Below are 15,239 nucleotides of genomic sequence, written 5' to 3' on the forward strand. Positions count from 1 at the left end.
AGTGGCGCTCCGAGATTGCCTGCGCCTCGGGGTTCCGCTTTACCTTCTCCTCCTTCCTTGGGTAGGATTATGCCTGGCTAGCCCTATCCTGTCTGCGTGATGCGTCCACCCAACGTCGATCGGACGACCATCATGTACAGGCTGATGATCATGTATGTGGGATCGAGTAGCAATTACAGGGTAGCACCGTACTACTTTGCGTGCCAACATGCACCGGCCAGCTCCCTCTCCATCGATCGACCTCCCTTTGCGTATAGGTCATCACGCGCCCACAAGAACACTAATCAAATGACTTTACGACCTTCCTTTTGCTGCAACCCAACATGCGAATTGGGCCGACACTTCTTGGTTGGTTAGGTCTTACATAGCTAGGTGCTTGTTTTCACTCCTAAAAAAATATAGGAAAAGGCCCGCAATAACAAGATAACAAGTGCGAACCAACATATGATTGTATAGTTAAAAGGACAGTGGTATGCCCAGCCCATCAGGGTTCAAGTTCTGGTGCTCGCATTTATCCTGAATTTATTTCAGGATTTTCAGCAATGCGCGTTCAGTGGTAGGAGACGTTCTCGTAGACTATGAGGCTCCTACGGCGACTTCGTAAAATCTCAATATGATATGCCGGCTCAGTCTCTCGAAGGTGCTCATATGATAGGGTGTGCGTGTGCGCGTTCATATGGGTGACCGTATGCACGTATATATGAGCGCTTGTGTCTGGATTGTGTTTTAAAAAATAAGATAGCAAGTGTTTTTCTCGCAAAAAAAATATAGAAAGTGTTGTAAATACAGTTACTATTAGTTTGCTTTTGAGGGGGCATACTAGCTTGTTAAGTCGTCTAGAGTCGTCGCACGCCTTTCTCTCGCTCTGTTATGTGGGTGGCGTTATCAGGACACAAAGTTATTAGGCATGCGTTGCGAGGCCCCGGATTGCTTTTGTTTAATTCTTGCCGCACATTCGGTGATACCTTTATTGTGCCTTTTGCTAGGCCATGTAGTATCTATTATTGTACCTTGAGTCCTTGATAATGTTTGAGATCCACAGTGCTCCCTTTGTCAATTTGGGTTTTATAAGTTGTGGCCGTGCGGGAAGGGGTCTGTGGACGGGGAGCTAACGGAAAACAAAGTTTGTCATCAGCAAGTAGTCTATGAATACATTGTTGACAGAGATGCGCGGAACTATGCTAGATCCTGCGGAAAATGTGCCACCGAGCTTGATCATGGTTCTGATGATTCCAGAGCTTAAAGAAGGGTCTAATCCTTTTTTCTGAGGAAATTTTCAATCCATTCATTATTCCATGGCAGTACAAAGAACACATAAATAACAAAAATTATGTTCATGTCCATAGACCATCTTTCAAGGCCACAACACGGAATTATAGATTTCATAAAGCCATAAGGGTACTTGTTCACAGACTTCACAAAAATATTTTTCGTTAGAAAAGTCTAGATGGAATTCCGAGCCGATTCATGTGCTAGTAGAAAAAATTGATGAGGTATATCCAAAAATAAATAAATTAAGAAACACATTACAGACGTGATGCTCGCAAACACATACATACACTCATGCCTATGAATACACGGCGCCACTTCTCTTCATCTGTGGCGGTTGCTGTTCTGGTGTGCTGATCCTTAGCATGACGACTCTCGAGTGTCTACTACAACAAATTTTCTTGGCTTCGGTGAGAGGGGTGCAATGACGGCGGTGCGCCTTCTTCTTGCCCGGTGGTCTACGAACCTGTATATAATTTTTCTTGTGTCCTTGTACTGCCATTGCGAATGTTGAATAATGGAAGTTTCTCTAAAAAAAGTTATTATAGAGTTTATTTTCTTGAAAAATATTACATACACTATAAGTTGACAAGAAAGAAGTAATATATGGTAACAAAAGTTACAGAACATTCTGCTGTATATTCTGGTAACTGTCACGCAAATCATCTCATACTGTTACATTTGCATCTTTCTATATACAATATATAGGTAATTTATACTACACACGACCATGCTTTAACTAAGTTTTTTGTCTGGCCTAATATATTTTCTCTGGTTTTAATTACTTCCTCATCTATAAGGGGCGTGCGACGGCTTGACGTCGCTCATCAGTAACACTTCAAGCTGCTAGCTTCATCCACGTTCCTGGGCACGCCCTCTATGAGGCACGCCACCGGCGGCACAATGGGCGTGGTGGTGTTGCCGTAGACGTTCCAGCAGAAGGGGCTGTCGACGGTGTCGCCGGAGGCGGGCAGCAGCTCGACGCCGGAGAGGGTGATGTTGGTGCAGGGCACGGCGTCGCTGCAGCCGAAGTGGATGGGCGGGCCGCGCACGTCGTAGGTGCCCCGGATGCCGGCGTAGGTGATGTCGGAGACGAAGACGGCGGTGGTGGCGTTCTCGCAGCTCTTGGTGAGGCAGTAGTACTGGTCGATGATGATGGGGTTGCGCACGGCGTCCATGCGCACGTTCTCGAAGGTCACCGCCGACACCGACCCGGAGCCGCCCTGCCACGTCTTGATCCTCACGCCGTTGTCCGAGTGCCGGATCACCGCGTTCCGCACCGTGATGTTGGCCACGCACGCCCGCGACCCCTGCTTTCCCAGGCTCCCGATGCTGCAACGAGAGCGAGCACCCAATGTCAGCCAATGCCACCGGAGTGGAGTATATATAACATCCGAAGAAAAGCTACGACGAGGAATGAAGTGGATGCGAACCTGATGCCGTGGCCGGGGCCGCAGGTGACGTTCTCGATGTGGACGTTGAGGGTGCCGGCGCCGATGGAGACACAGTCGTCGCCGTTGGAGACGACGGTGTTGGTGATGAGCACGTCCTGGGTGTTCTCGACGTGGATGCCGTCGGTGTTGGGGCTCAGCGCCGGGGAGCTAATGGAGAGGCTGTCGACGTGCACGCCGCGGCAGCTGTCGAACCGGAAGTGGAACTCCGGGCTGTCCTGCACTCTGAGCCCTTGCACCGTCACGTTGTTGCTCATGAAAAACCTAAGCGCCTGCACAGGAGATCAACGTCCGGCGTTTAGCACTTACTGGCCATTAAAAATACTGTTAAAGGCCTGAAGCAGCAGTACGTGGCTGGGTTAGGCCACTCACCACCGGGCTGTCACAAGGTCCGTGGGTGCTTCCTCCCTTGTGAGGCTTGCAGGGGAGATCCCACCACTTCTGGCCCTTGCCGTCGATGAGCCCGGAGCCGCGCAGCGCCATGCCGTCGGCCTTGTAGAACACCAGCCAGTTGCGCTTGCTGTTGGCCGGCCACGTGGTGGGCTCGCTGGGCGCCACGATCGTGCCGTCGATCTGCAGCGTGACGCTGCCCTGGCACGGCCCGGTGAAGGTGGTGGTGTGCACCAGGAACGAGTGCCCGGCGGCCGCGAGGACGACGCCCTCCCCGTCGTCCTGGCACGCCGTGTCCCACGCGGTCTTGATCGCGTCCGTGTCGTCCGTCACGCCGTCCCCGACCGCGCCGAAGTCCTTGATGACGTCGTACACGTTGTCGCCATCGTCGGACGGGGCCGGCGCGGGCGCGCCCGGCATTGGAGGGGCTGACGGTGGCGTCCTGGCCGGCGGTGGTGCAGACGGAGACCCATGCTTAGGTGAAGGTGCCCTCCTCGGTCCCGCAGGCCCGGGGGCGTGGGACGGCGGCCGCACGGAGTGGCGCTTGGTGTGGTGGTGGTGGCGGCTGTGGACGCCGTCGCAGAGGAAGCTCGCGGCGACCACGAGCGCGAGGAGCAGCGCAATGGCGGTCCGGGCCTCCATTAGAGCAAAGCGTTGCAAGCTGATGAACTTGCTCGCGTTGGTTAGATTCAGCTCAAGGATGGAGTAATCTCGGATCACTGGGCCTGCTTATATATGGACGTCCAGAGGAAGGCCGAGGCGCGATCGAGCGCTGTCCCGGGAATCTAGCCACTAGCTAGCTAGCTTGGACGCTGTGCTATACTGGAGTAGATGAGCAGAGGAGCTGGACAGTTAGTGGCAGTTGGGTTTGAGAGAGTGAGGAGCGCGCGTACATGGATTTATAGGCTGGCATGGGAGCCAAAGATGTACTACAGTGTCAAGAAGCGTGGTGGTGGACTGGTGGTGGTGCGCGCATGGGCGGCAGGGCGTGCACGCGCGCGCCGAAGGAGGGGGGTTCGTGGTTGGACTTGCGCTCGCTACCATGCACGATCGATGATCTGCAAACCGATTTCCATTTGTGTACTGCTGAGTGCAACGACTATGCTTTCGGTGGTGTTGTGTGTTGAATAATTGTAGCTTTTGGTTTCTATTAATGGAAATCGAGAGAGGATCACCCTATCTTTGAATGGAAAAGAAGCAAAATTTTGAGTGCAACTATATGTGGCCGGGCAACTCTTGGTCGTGCTGGATTCCTCTGCCGTGCAGTGTGTCGTTGGGCCAGTGACATGTGAACCAGTTTTCCTATGGGTCGACATGTCAATGGAAGAACGACAGGGTGCCGAATGTCAGAGGATCCTCCTCCTGGTCATCTCCAGCATTCACTGGGCGCCTCCTTTCTCCCACTTTTCGGCGATCAACCTTGATGAGACCGGCCAGACGTACGTGCACGCAGACAGCCGTGGTACCGTTGCCCTACCGGCCTAGCTGGTTTGCTTTCCAGCCGAACCAACCCAGCTTCTGCAGCTTCTTCCTCTATTTTGCCCCCCTAGCAATTGCTATCTACTCTTATCTACGACAACTGAGATACGACCAGCCTAGCTAGCATGCATGCAGCTTGCCTCCAGCTCCCATGCTGGATGGATGGACCGATCTCCTTTTGCACATAGGTCGCGCATGCGCCCACAAGAACACTAGCTTTACGACCTTTTTCGCTGCAAACGAACATGCGAATCGAGCCGGTATTCCTCGGTTGGTTAGGCCTGGGCTGAGGTGCTTGTTTCTTTCCGATCTCAGCACATCGTGCATGCATGTATTTTTTTGATCATGGCTGAATTTTTACTGACTTCAAATGAAAGATTGAGAGGACATAAACACGATGAGCATACATCTAGCCTTTGCACAATTAAGATGAACATGGCTAATAAGCATGTGCACAGAAAAATAAAAATAAAAAATCAAAACATTGAGACAACGACAATCGACACCAACCATCTCCTGACAACATATCGACGAGGAAGATTCTTCATCAACAATGCCTTCGGGAAGAAAACGGCTCTATGCCGCCATTCTAGCTGAACATTGAGTCCGAGCAATGCCTTCAACAAGATAATGACCAAAAACACTCAGTTACAAGTATGATCAACTAGCGTCTGGCCTAGGGATTTCATCCTGCAACTCGATGGATACTTGGGAAGCACCACCGAATGAATTCATCATGTGTTGTCGCTAGTACTTAACCACAATCCCAAACGCTACATGCGTGCACGGTCTTGTATGAGATGCCACAGAAGTGGTGACCATTCTCGCACATTACTTACGTGTGCCACCTCATACGGAATTCTCTCTACGGACTCACCCCTCGACTAACCTCAGTAACATCCAGTCCCGGGCATTTGAGGCGGGTTTGGAGCGTCCGGCTGTAGATGCTCTTAGGCCTGAGGTGCTTGTTTATTTCCGATCTCAGCACATCATGCATGTATTTTCATTTTTGACCAAGGGTGAATTTTACCGACTTAAAATGAAATATCGAGAGGATAAAAGCACAGTGAACATACACCTGGCCTTTACATGAACACACACAAAATCTGAAAATGTCAAAGAAAAAACTACCAGCGAGCTACAACAATGACTATCGATACCAACCATCTCCTAACAACATATGGACAAGGAGGAAGATTCTTCATCAATAACACTTACAGAAAGGAAACATCGCTCTACCACCATTGTCGCCGGATTCAGCCGGCAAATGACAGATTTTGGGTTTTCACTCAGAAGATTGAGTTCGAGCAATGCCGCCAATAAGCTAAAGACCCCGAAGTTACAAGTATGATCAACCAGGGTCTGGGGTTTCACGCTGCGACTCAAAGATTTGGTACTCGGAAAGCATCGCCAAATCAAAGTCATCAAATGTTGCCACTATCACTTACCACAATCCCAACAGCTATATGCATGTACGGTACTTACGGGCCATGCTCGCACAATACTTACGGCCCACCTCCTACGGAATTCCCGGTACGTACCGACTCCCCCAAGACACCCCCAGTCCCCACCCCCCACCCCCCAAGAAACCGGGGCTTTGCTACACCTACGTGCAACACCTACGTAAACCTACGTGATGGCTGATTTGGTGTGGTTTAATTAGAACAGAAAACGGCCCGGGCCCCACCCACGAGAATCAGGGGGCGGAAGAGAATTAGATTATAGAAAGTTACGTAAGAGTACGTAACATTGTTACGTAGGTGTAGGATTACTGAAGAAACCGAGTCTCATTGTGGCCCCCCTGGGGCTCCAACCAGATGTTGTCGCCTCAATTTTTAAAAAAAATAAAGGGCTTTTTATTAACTCATAACGTAGGTTGCCACCTCATTCTGTAAGTCTAATTCCGTAAGATCCGTAGCTGTAGCAAAACTCAGGTTCTCCTCGCTTTGCTAGATGTAGCAACGAGAATACAAGAAGGGATGCATGCGTGATGCGATTCAGTCAAGCTAGTAGATCATGCAGCTGTGTGCTGTCGCTTTGGTTGATGTTGCCGTTCCTCCACGTTCCCAGGTGCAGTGGTCATCCATGTCGTCCCGGATCATGCATTGCTTTCAAGGACATCCACTGGATCGACCGGCCTGCCCCGCCCAAATCTCTTCCTCCTTCCTCCGGTTACTACATGCAGCACAAGCTAGTGCATGCAGCCTAGTTTAATCTGAGGTCGAGGAGGAGGAATGGTCCACTCCACTCCTCATCACCTTTCCATCCCTTTGTGGTCATAGATTGCTGCGAGGCGCCGTGAGTGCATGTATGATTCTTCCATAGATCGATGGTGATAAGGCCACCACTAGAGGGCCCGACAGGGAGTGTCGATCGTAGTATTCTTAGAAGGCTAGCTAGTAGATATAGATGGGTAGCCAGGTAGGTGGCCATGGCGCTTTTAGGAGTGGATTAACCGGAGAGACGGTGCCGATCGATCGGAGTTCTGTTCATGCAACTGGATTATTGGAGCACGTACACCGGCCGGTTAAAGCGCCTCACTCACGTTGCGGCTGGCCGGAGGAGAGAGCATAATGGGGTGGTGGTAATTTGATGGTGGCCACAAGATTTTGGTGGTGCTGAGGTGGTCCATCAATTTGGCCGAGTAACGCTACTGTTTTCGTCATTACACGTCTTGGCGGGGTGCGCTCAAGGTTTGGAGGCCGCATATAGAGCGTGGAGCACAACATTTTGCATAGTTCCTTCCAGCGTATCATCGTAGTAAAATACTAGGCGCACGTTCGTGCCGTAGACTTGCGGCGCAACGCGCTGCGGGCGAAAAGGGAGGAGTAGCTTTTGAGAGATTTTACGGTACATCATATTACCTAAAACAGTGGGTAGTATATAATGGATCCAATGATCGGTATTAATTCCTTAAATTTTTGCTATAGGTCTTTTCGGTAATTAACTATTAGTGTGGATTTTTTTTCTTTTAAAATTTTATAATAACGATTAATAATGTAATTAATAACAACGCGATGCCATTGCCATCTCGACGATGCAGCCATCTCTCTTCGTCTGGCATTCCTCACTTGACGGCTCGATGATGCCGCCCGGCGGCCGTCTCCTCAGTTGCACAAGGCCGACCGCTCTGCGTTGAACGACCTCTGGTCGCTGCTTCGAGATCTTCCTCCCATGCATCCCAGCAACGACGCAGCCGCCTTGTCCCGCACGGCGGCCCTCTCCCCGTCTGTGTTAGAAGGTAGAGAGAGGGATTGGTGGAATAGTTCGTTGTATTGCTTGAGCCTCGTGGGCATATATATAGGAGTACATGATCTACTTGGAGTACAAGGCAAGCCAGAATATTTCCTAGTCTAACCTATGTTTCCTAATACAATCACGTTACTCAACATCCCCCCGCAGTCACAACGGTAGCGACGCAGACGGTGAGACTAGAGAAGAATCCGAAGGCAAGCCGGCGGACACCCCCCACAGTCGTAACGGCCGACGAGGTTGCTCAAGCAAGGCGGTAGCCCTTTGTGCCGTTTGTCGATGTAGCCGAGAGCCGAGGATGGTGTAGCCGTGGTCGAGGTAGCCGCGCGAAGAATGTCGTGGTCGATGTCGAGTCGGGGAGCCGGTGTCAAGGATGTCGTCGTGGAGCCGCGGGCGCAAGAGGGCGCCGAGTTAGCATGGGCGCAGTGGTGTCGAAGTAGTGGTGCGCTGGGAAGAAGACGTTGTTGACGACGCGTTGTGACGGGTTTGCCAAGCCCGGGGACGCATCGTAGACGAAGGCACACACCGGTGTTGCCAGCACCGGGCATGCGTAGACGGACGAAGACGAAGTTGACGAAGCGCCACACCAGGCTTGCCAGGCCCGGGGAAACATCATGGACGAAGGCACGCATCGGTGTTGCCAGCACCGAGCATGCATAGACGAGGACCTGCACAAGCTGTACGCCATGTCGGAGGAGTCGGAGAGGCCAGCAGAGAAGGACTCGACGACGGTTGCGGCGTCAATCAGCGCGGAGCCGATGTCGTCTGCGGTTGTTGGAGTAGACGAAGTGGTCGGGGTAGATGACGGCGACGCTGGCGATGGGCCAGTGTTGGACGAAGACGAAGGAGGTGGACGTGCGGCGGCGGCTACGTGCGTAGCGGCGGCGGCCAAAGAAGAGCGGCGGCGGCGGCGGCTAGGTTAGGAGCGCGGCGGCGGTGCTCGAAGTAGGCGAAGAACCCAACAGCATGACGAAGACCGGCGCGGACAGTGGCGTTCCCGCGCCAAGGGAGGTGGCGCGACGCATACCACGGGAAGTCAACGCGCGTGGACGACGAAGTGGACCGTGGGCCGCCGTGCTACGGCCCGAAGGGGCGACGCAGCGGCGGCGGTCAGGTCGGGGTGACGGCGGGAAGACCTCGGGGCGGCGGCAGGGACCGCGGGCCGCGGCGCGATAGCCCGAGGGGGCGGCGCAGTGGAGGAGCGCGGGTCGGTGTAACCGCGGGGACGGCCTCTGGACGGCGACGTGGACCGCGTGCCACGCTCGCTACGGCCCGACGGGGCGACGTAGTGGCGGCGCGAGGGTCGGTGCCGCCACGGGGACGACCTAGAGCGGACGGCCTCTGGGCAGCGGTGGACCGCGGGCCGCGGTACTACGGCCCGAAGGGGCGACACAGCGGTGACGCCGGTCAGTGCAACTGGGAGAAGAACCACGGGACGGCGGCGCTGCGGCCCAACGGGGCGACGCAGCGGCAGCCCATTGCTCGATCGGTAGAGGGGCGCGCTGAAAGATCATGGATGTCGCCTAGAGGGGGGTGAATAGGCGCTTTAAAATAATTACGGTTTAGGCTTGAACAAATGCGGAATAAATCTAGCGGTTAATTTGACAAGCATAAAACCTACAACAACTAGGCTCACCTATGTGCACCAACAACTTATGCTAAGCAAGATAAACAACTAAGTGATAGCAAGATATATGACAAGAAACAATATGGCTATCACAAAGTAAAGTGCATAAATAAAGGGCTCGGGTAAGAGATAATCGAGGCACGTGGAGACGACGATGTATCCCGAAGTTCACACCCTTGCGGATGCTAATCTCCGTTTGGAGCGGTGTGGAGGCACAATGCTCCCCAAGAAGCCACTAGCGCCACCGTAATCTCCTCACGCCCTCGCACAATGCAAGATGTCGTGATTCCTCTAAGGGACCCCTGAGGGCGGTCACCGAACCCGTACAATGGCAACCCTTGGGGCGGTCACCGAACCCATACACTTTGACAACCCTTGGGGGCGGTCACCGGTACCCGTTAAATTGTTCGGGGCGACCTCCACAACCTAATTGGAGACCCCGATACTTGCCCGGAGCTTTAACCATAATGATTGAGCTCCGAACACCACCAACCGTCTAGGGCGCCAAGGCACCCAAGAGGAATAAGCTCTAGGGTGTCCAAACACCCAAGAGTAATAAGCTTCTCAAACTTCACTACCACGTATCACCGTGGAGAACTCAAACCGATACACCAAATGCAATGGCAAGGGCACACGTAGTGCCCAAGTCATTCTCTCTCAAATCCCACCGAAGCAACTAACGCTAGGGAGAAAAATGAGAGGAAGAACAAAAAGGAGAACACCAAGAACTCCAAGATCTAGATCCAAGGGGTTCCCCTCACACAGAGGAGAAAGTGATTGGTGGAAATGTGGATCTAGATCTCCTCTCTTTTTTCCCTCAAAATCTAGCAAGAAACTATGGAGGGATTGAGAGTTAGCAAGCTCGAAGAAGGTCAACAATGGGGGAAGAACACGAGCTTAAAGTATAAGGTTCATTGGGGAAGAAGACCCCCTTTTATAGGAGGGGGAAAATCCAACCGTTATGTGCTCAGCCCGCACACGAGCGATACTACCGCTCAGGCAGAAGAAACAGGGAAAAGGAGTAACAAAACATAAACCTTGGGGCGGTAGTACCGCATATAAGCGGTACTACCGCTCACCCCAGCGGTACTACCGCTGGAGGAGCAGAACACAGGACCAAAAGAGGCAGGCAGAATATAGTATGGCGGCAGTGAAGCAGAAACGGTACTACCGCCCGACCGGAGTGGTACTACCGTGCCTTACTGCCGTGCAACTACTGCTAAACCCGACACGAAAAGAGCAGGACCCAAAATCGAGGCGGTAGAAGAGCGGCACTGCAGCGGTACTACGGCTGAGAGCTCCAAGCGGTACTACCACTTGGGCTCGCGGTACTACCGCTGGGACCAGACAAAAACCACACTCAAGAAAACAAGAACTGCCATAACTTCTGCATATGAGCTCTGAATTGAGCAAACTCAAAGTTGTTGGAAACAAGACGACGAGTAGCATCAAACTCGAGCTTGTTATAGTAAGAAGAGGCAGGGGACGTATGCCTAACAAATGGAGGAGTGAGACCTCCAACAGAGAAGAACGAGCATAACCTCCAACATCGAAAACATCATAGAAGATGCATGTGAACTCCGTTTTCGATGAACTCGAGCTTGTCATCAAGATGACCATAATCTCTAAGACTCACAAAGAGAACCAAACAAGAACCAATAAAGATTATGCAAGGATGCAATGGTTTGAGCTCTCAACGAACGATACGATCAAACTACTCATCGAGAACCCCCCCCTTGATAATACGGTAATCAATCCTATAACCCGGTCTCCCAACTACCATCATGAGACCGGTAAAATAGAAAACCTATCAAGGGCAAACCTTTGCCTTGCACATGGTCCACTTGAGCTAGATGATGACGATCTTGACTCCCTCAAGTTGGACCACCTTTCTTGATTGTGTTGACTCGATGAAGACTAGTTGATTGCTCCCCCATACTCCACTATGGGTGAGCCACTCTTCCACACATCTTCACAAGTCCATTGTCACCACAAAGGACGGCAAGCTTCAAGCATTTGATCTCTTTGTGATGCTCCACTTGAACTTGCACACCGCAACCTTTCTTGATTGTGTTGACTCGATGAAGACTAGTTGATTGCTCCCCCATACTCCACTATGGGTGAGACACTCTTCCGCACATCTTCACAAGTCCATTGTCACCACAAAGGACGGCAAGCTTCAAGCATTTGATCTCTTCGTGATGCTCCACTTGAACTTGCACACCGCAACCTAACCCCACAAAGAACCCTCACGAAGACAATGGGTTAGTACACAAAGCGTAATTGATAATGCTTACCATACCATGGGATCACTTGATCCCTCTCGGTACATCTTCTACGCTTTGTGGGTTGATCAACTTGATTCACTCTTTGACTTAGTCTTGATCAACCTCTCACAAGACCAATCTTTAGGTAATTCCTTGAATAGCACCTTGGTCGACACAAACTCTCCTTGAAACCAACACGTGTACTCCAAAAAAAGCCTATGGACAAAACCTTCAAATATAACTCAAGGCAACCATTAGTCAATAGAGATTGTCATCAATTACCAAAACCAAACATGGGGGCACCGCATGTTCTTTCACGCGCTGAACTCGGGACGATCTTCACGGGGCCTGCAGAGGCGTCCGCAACCGACGGGACAGGTCGGTCGCACTGCCTAGATGAGGCGGATCGCGGCGGCGGGCGGGTGATCACTCCGATTGCGCGCGAGGTCGGGGACGCCGTTCGGTGGAGGCGCGGTGGCAGCGGAGTCCGAGATGAAGCCGGCGGCGGCGGGCGGTAGGGCGGCTATGATTGGCCGCCACATGGCGCGAGGCCATCGGGTCGGGGTGATGCAGGAGTTCCGGTCGGAGCAGGGCGGTGACGGCCGGCGTAGATCGACGGACGGGCCGTCGCGCGAACGGCGGCGGTGAAGGGCCGCCGCATGACGCGAGGCCGCCGGGTCGGGGCGACCGGCGGGCCGATGCAAGGATGCCGCGCGAGGCCGCCGGGTCAGGGCGACCGACGGGCAGACACGCGGACGACGCGCGAGGCCGCTGGGTCGGTCAAGAAGCCGGCTGATCACGCCGGTGTTGGAGTAGAGGCCCACGGGGTCGACGGCGGCGGTGGGCGACGCAAACCGGATCACATAGACTGGAAAACCAAAAAGGAGACGCCGATCAAAGCGACCGGCGAGAGAGAGAAAACCCGGATCAAAGGATCGGGAAAAAAAGACTCCCTAGGGCAGCCGACCAACACGGCCGGCGGACGAACCCTAGGTACGGGCGGCGCGGCCCCCGGTGGCGATCATGGAGGCCGACCGCCCCGGGGGCGGCGCGCGGGTGCGGAAGCGGCGGCTGCTAGGGTTTAGGATCGACTTGCGATAAATACCATGTTAGAAGATAGAGAGAGGGATTGGTGAAACAATTCGTTGTATTGCTTGAGCCTCGTGGGTATATATATAGGAGTACATTATCTATTTGGAGTACATGGCAAGCTAGGATATTTCGTAGTCTAACCTATATTTCCTAATACAATCACGTTACTCAACAGTCTGCACGCACTTCGGTAGGTGGTCTGAAATCGCTTCTCCTCTGGCCCTCTCTTCATCGCGCACGTACGTCAGCCGGCTTCCACTAATCTAAGCACACCGCATGCACGCGGAGCAGCAGCAGCAGCACACGCCTGCAGATGGCGGAGGAAAGGACTGAGGGGGAATGGGGGATGTAGTGAAGGAGAGGGTAGAGAGGGGAGGCGAAGGTCGTTGCCTCGGCACCGGTACGGGCCGCGAGGTGGCCTCTGTGTGGTCGTGGGAGGCTCAGGCCGGTGAACATGTCTTGTGGCAGCGCTTGAATCAGGGTCCGTGATGTCGGACGAAATGGGCGCCGTTGCGGCGTCTGTGCGCTCTGGGATGGGAGCGACGACGCCGGATGAGCTGGGCGTGGGCGATGGCACATCCGCACAGGGTGGGCTGAAAATGGCCGGCTGCAGATCACAAACTATACAGTACATACGGAGGTGCGGTAGCCGCTGGCAATGGCGGGAGCAGGATCGATGGGCCAAAGGAACGACTATGCCCTTCACTTTTTTTTAAAAGAAACATAGAAACTTTATTCATTTGCGATAACAAGTACATTGTTTATGAGGAGGGATACAATTTCACTCAAGGGCTCCTCAAACCAGTTCAATGATGAAGAAAATCTAGCTAACTTAACAAGTTCATGTGCGATCCTATTTGCTTCTCTATTACAATGCTCAATTTTAGTAATAGGAAAGTCACATGCTAAAAAATAACAATCGTCAAAACTGCCGCCGCTGTACTAGATGACCATCCTCATTGTTCATGGTTTCGATAACCTCCATGTTATCTGAGTTAATAACTAAGCGGTTGCAGCCCGCCCTTTGAGCAATAGATAGACCATATCTAAGCGCCATAGCATCAGCCGTCAAAACGTCCGTGCATCAATCAATTCTTCAATTCCCCCCTGCAACGAATTTTCCTTTATCATCTCTCAAAACAGCACCAGCCGTGCCCCTAAGCCGGTCATGATCAAAAGAGGCATCCACATTAAGTTTTACAAACCCCCTTGGAGGTTGGACCCAACCTCCTCTTTTCATCGTAGCCTTTGGTGATATAGGCAAAACATAGTTTAACGTAATTGCACGAATTCCCATGGAGATCTGGTTAGCGTCTTGGGTTTTCTCCTTATGGACCAGTTTTCGCCTCTCCCACCATAAATACCAAGTTGAAATTGCAATTCATTCACGGACATTCGGAATACCCAAGATCATAAGCTCCCGTTCAGACATAGAAAGCAAAATTTCAAGCACCGCCTCACTAGCATAATCAACTTCGCACGCTCTTTTAATGACCTGATCTAGACCCAATTTTTTCCAAACCTCCTTTGCTTTCTGACACTGAAATAATATATGCTTTGTATCCTCTGATCCAAAGGAACATGACGGACAATTGGGGGTAACCTTTATATGTCTATTCACCAAATTAACTCTACACGGGAAGGTGCCATGCAGTGCGCGCCAAATGAAAATTTTAAGCTTCGATGGACAAGATAATTTCCAAATCTCACTCCAAATAGGATTGATAGTCATGTGTCCCATATCATCGGTTCTCCTTAGTTTCCCCCCGTGTTGGTGTTCCCATTGCACTGCATAGACTGATCGAACAGAAAAAGTTCCATTCTTTGAATAGCTCCAAGCGACAAAATCCGACATATCATGTTGTGACAAAGGAATTGCAAGGACCCTTTGTACATCAACTGGCGAGAACATTCGTGTGACCAAATTTTCGTCCCAATTACTAGTAGCGGGATCAATTAAATCAGATACCCTTGAGATCAAATTACTCCCTCCCGGTGTGATTACTTTTCTATTTGCACAATTAGGAATCCAAGCATCTTCCCAAATATCAATGTTGTGACCATTTCCAACACGCCAAATATAACCAAGATTTAGACAATTAACCCCTGTCATAATACTTTGCCAAGTAAAAAAAGAGCCTTTTTTAGCTTTGTATTCAATAAATCACCTGACTATGCCCTCCACTTGATTTGGAGGGAAATCTGCCCTGCGGGATGGATTAACAGCAAACTACCCAAAAGGCCCCTAATTGCTCAATATACTACTTGAAACTTGGTGTAGTATTGCCTCATCTGAACCGTCAAACCATAGAAATTAACGGCCCCAATTTAATTGATGTACCGTAAAAGGTCTCTAGCTTTTGGTTTTTAAAAAAGGGAGTAGATGGATCGAACACATATAGAGGCTGGAGC

At 51.7% G+C, this 15,239-nt stretch overlaps 1 protein-coding gene across 1 annotated transcript; it reads right to left on the reverse strand.

Annotated features, from left to right (window-relative positions):
• Positions 1–1,869: 1,869 nt before the first annotated feature.
• On the reverse strand, positions 1,870–3,987 carry LOC125522676 (Pectin lyase-like superfamily protein). Its single transcript, XM_048687720.2, has 3 exons — positions 3,093–3,987; positions 2,703–2,992; positions 1,870–2,601 (listed from the first exon to the last, which is right to left on the reverse strand). The coding sequence occupies exons 1-3, from the start codon at positions 3,750–3,752 to the stop codon at positions 2,097–2,099; spliced, it is 1,455 nt and encodes a 484-aa protein (XP_048543677.1). The 5' UTR covers positions 3,753–3,987; the 3' UTR covers positions 1,870–2,096.
• Positions 3,988–15,239: the final 11,252 nt, after the last annotated feature.

The sequence above is a fragment of the Triticum urartu genome, chromosome 1A (assembly GCF_056163025.1).
Source record: "Triticum urartu cultivar PI428250 chromosome 1A, HENAU_Tu73, whole genome shotgun sequence".
Classification (NCBI taxonomy): Eukaryota; Viridiplantae; Streptophyta; class Magnoliopsida; order Poales; family Poaceae; genus Triticum; species Triticum urartu.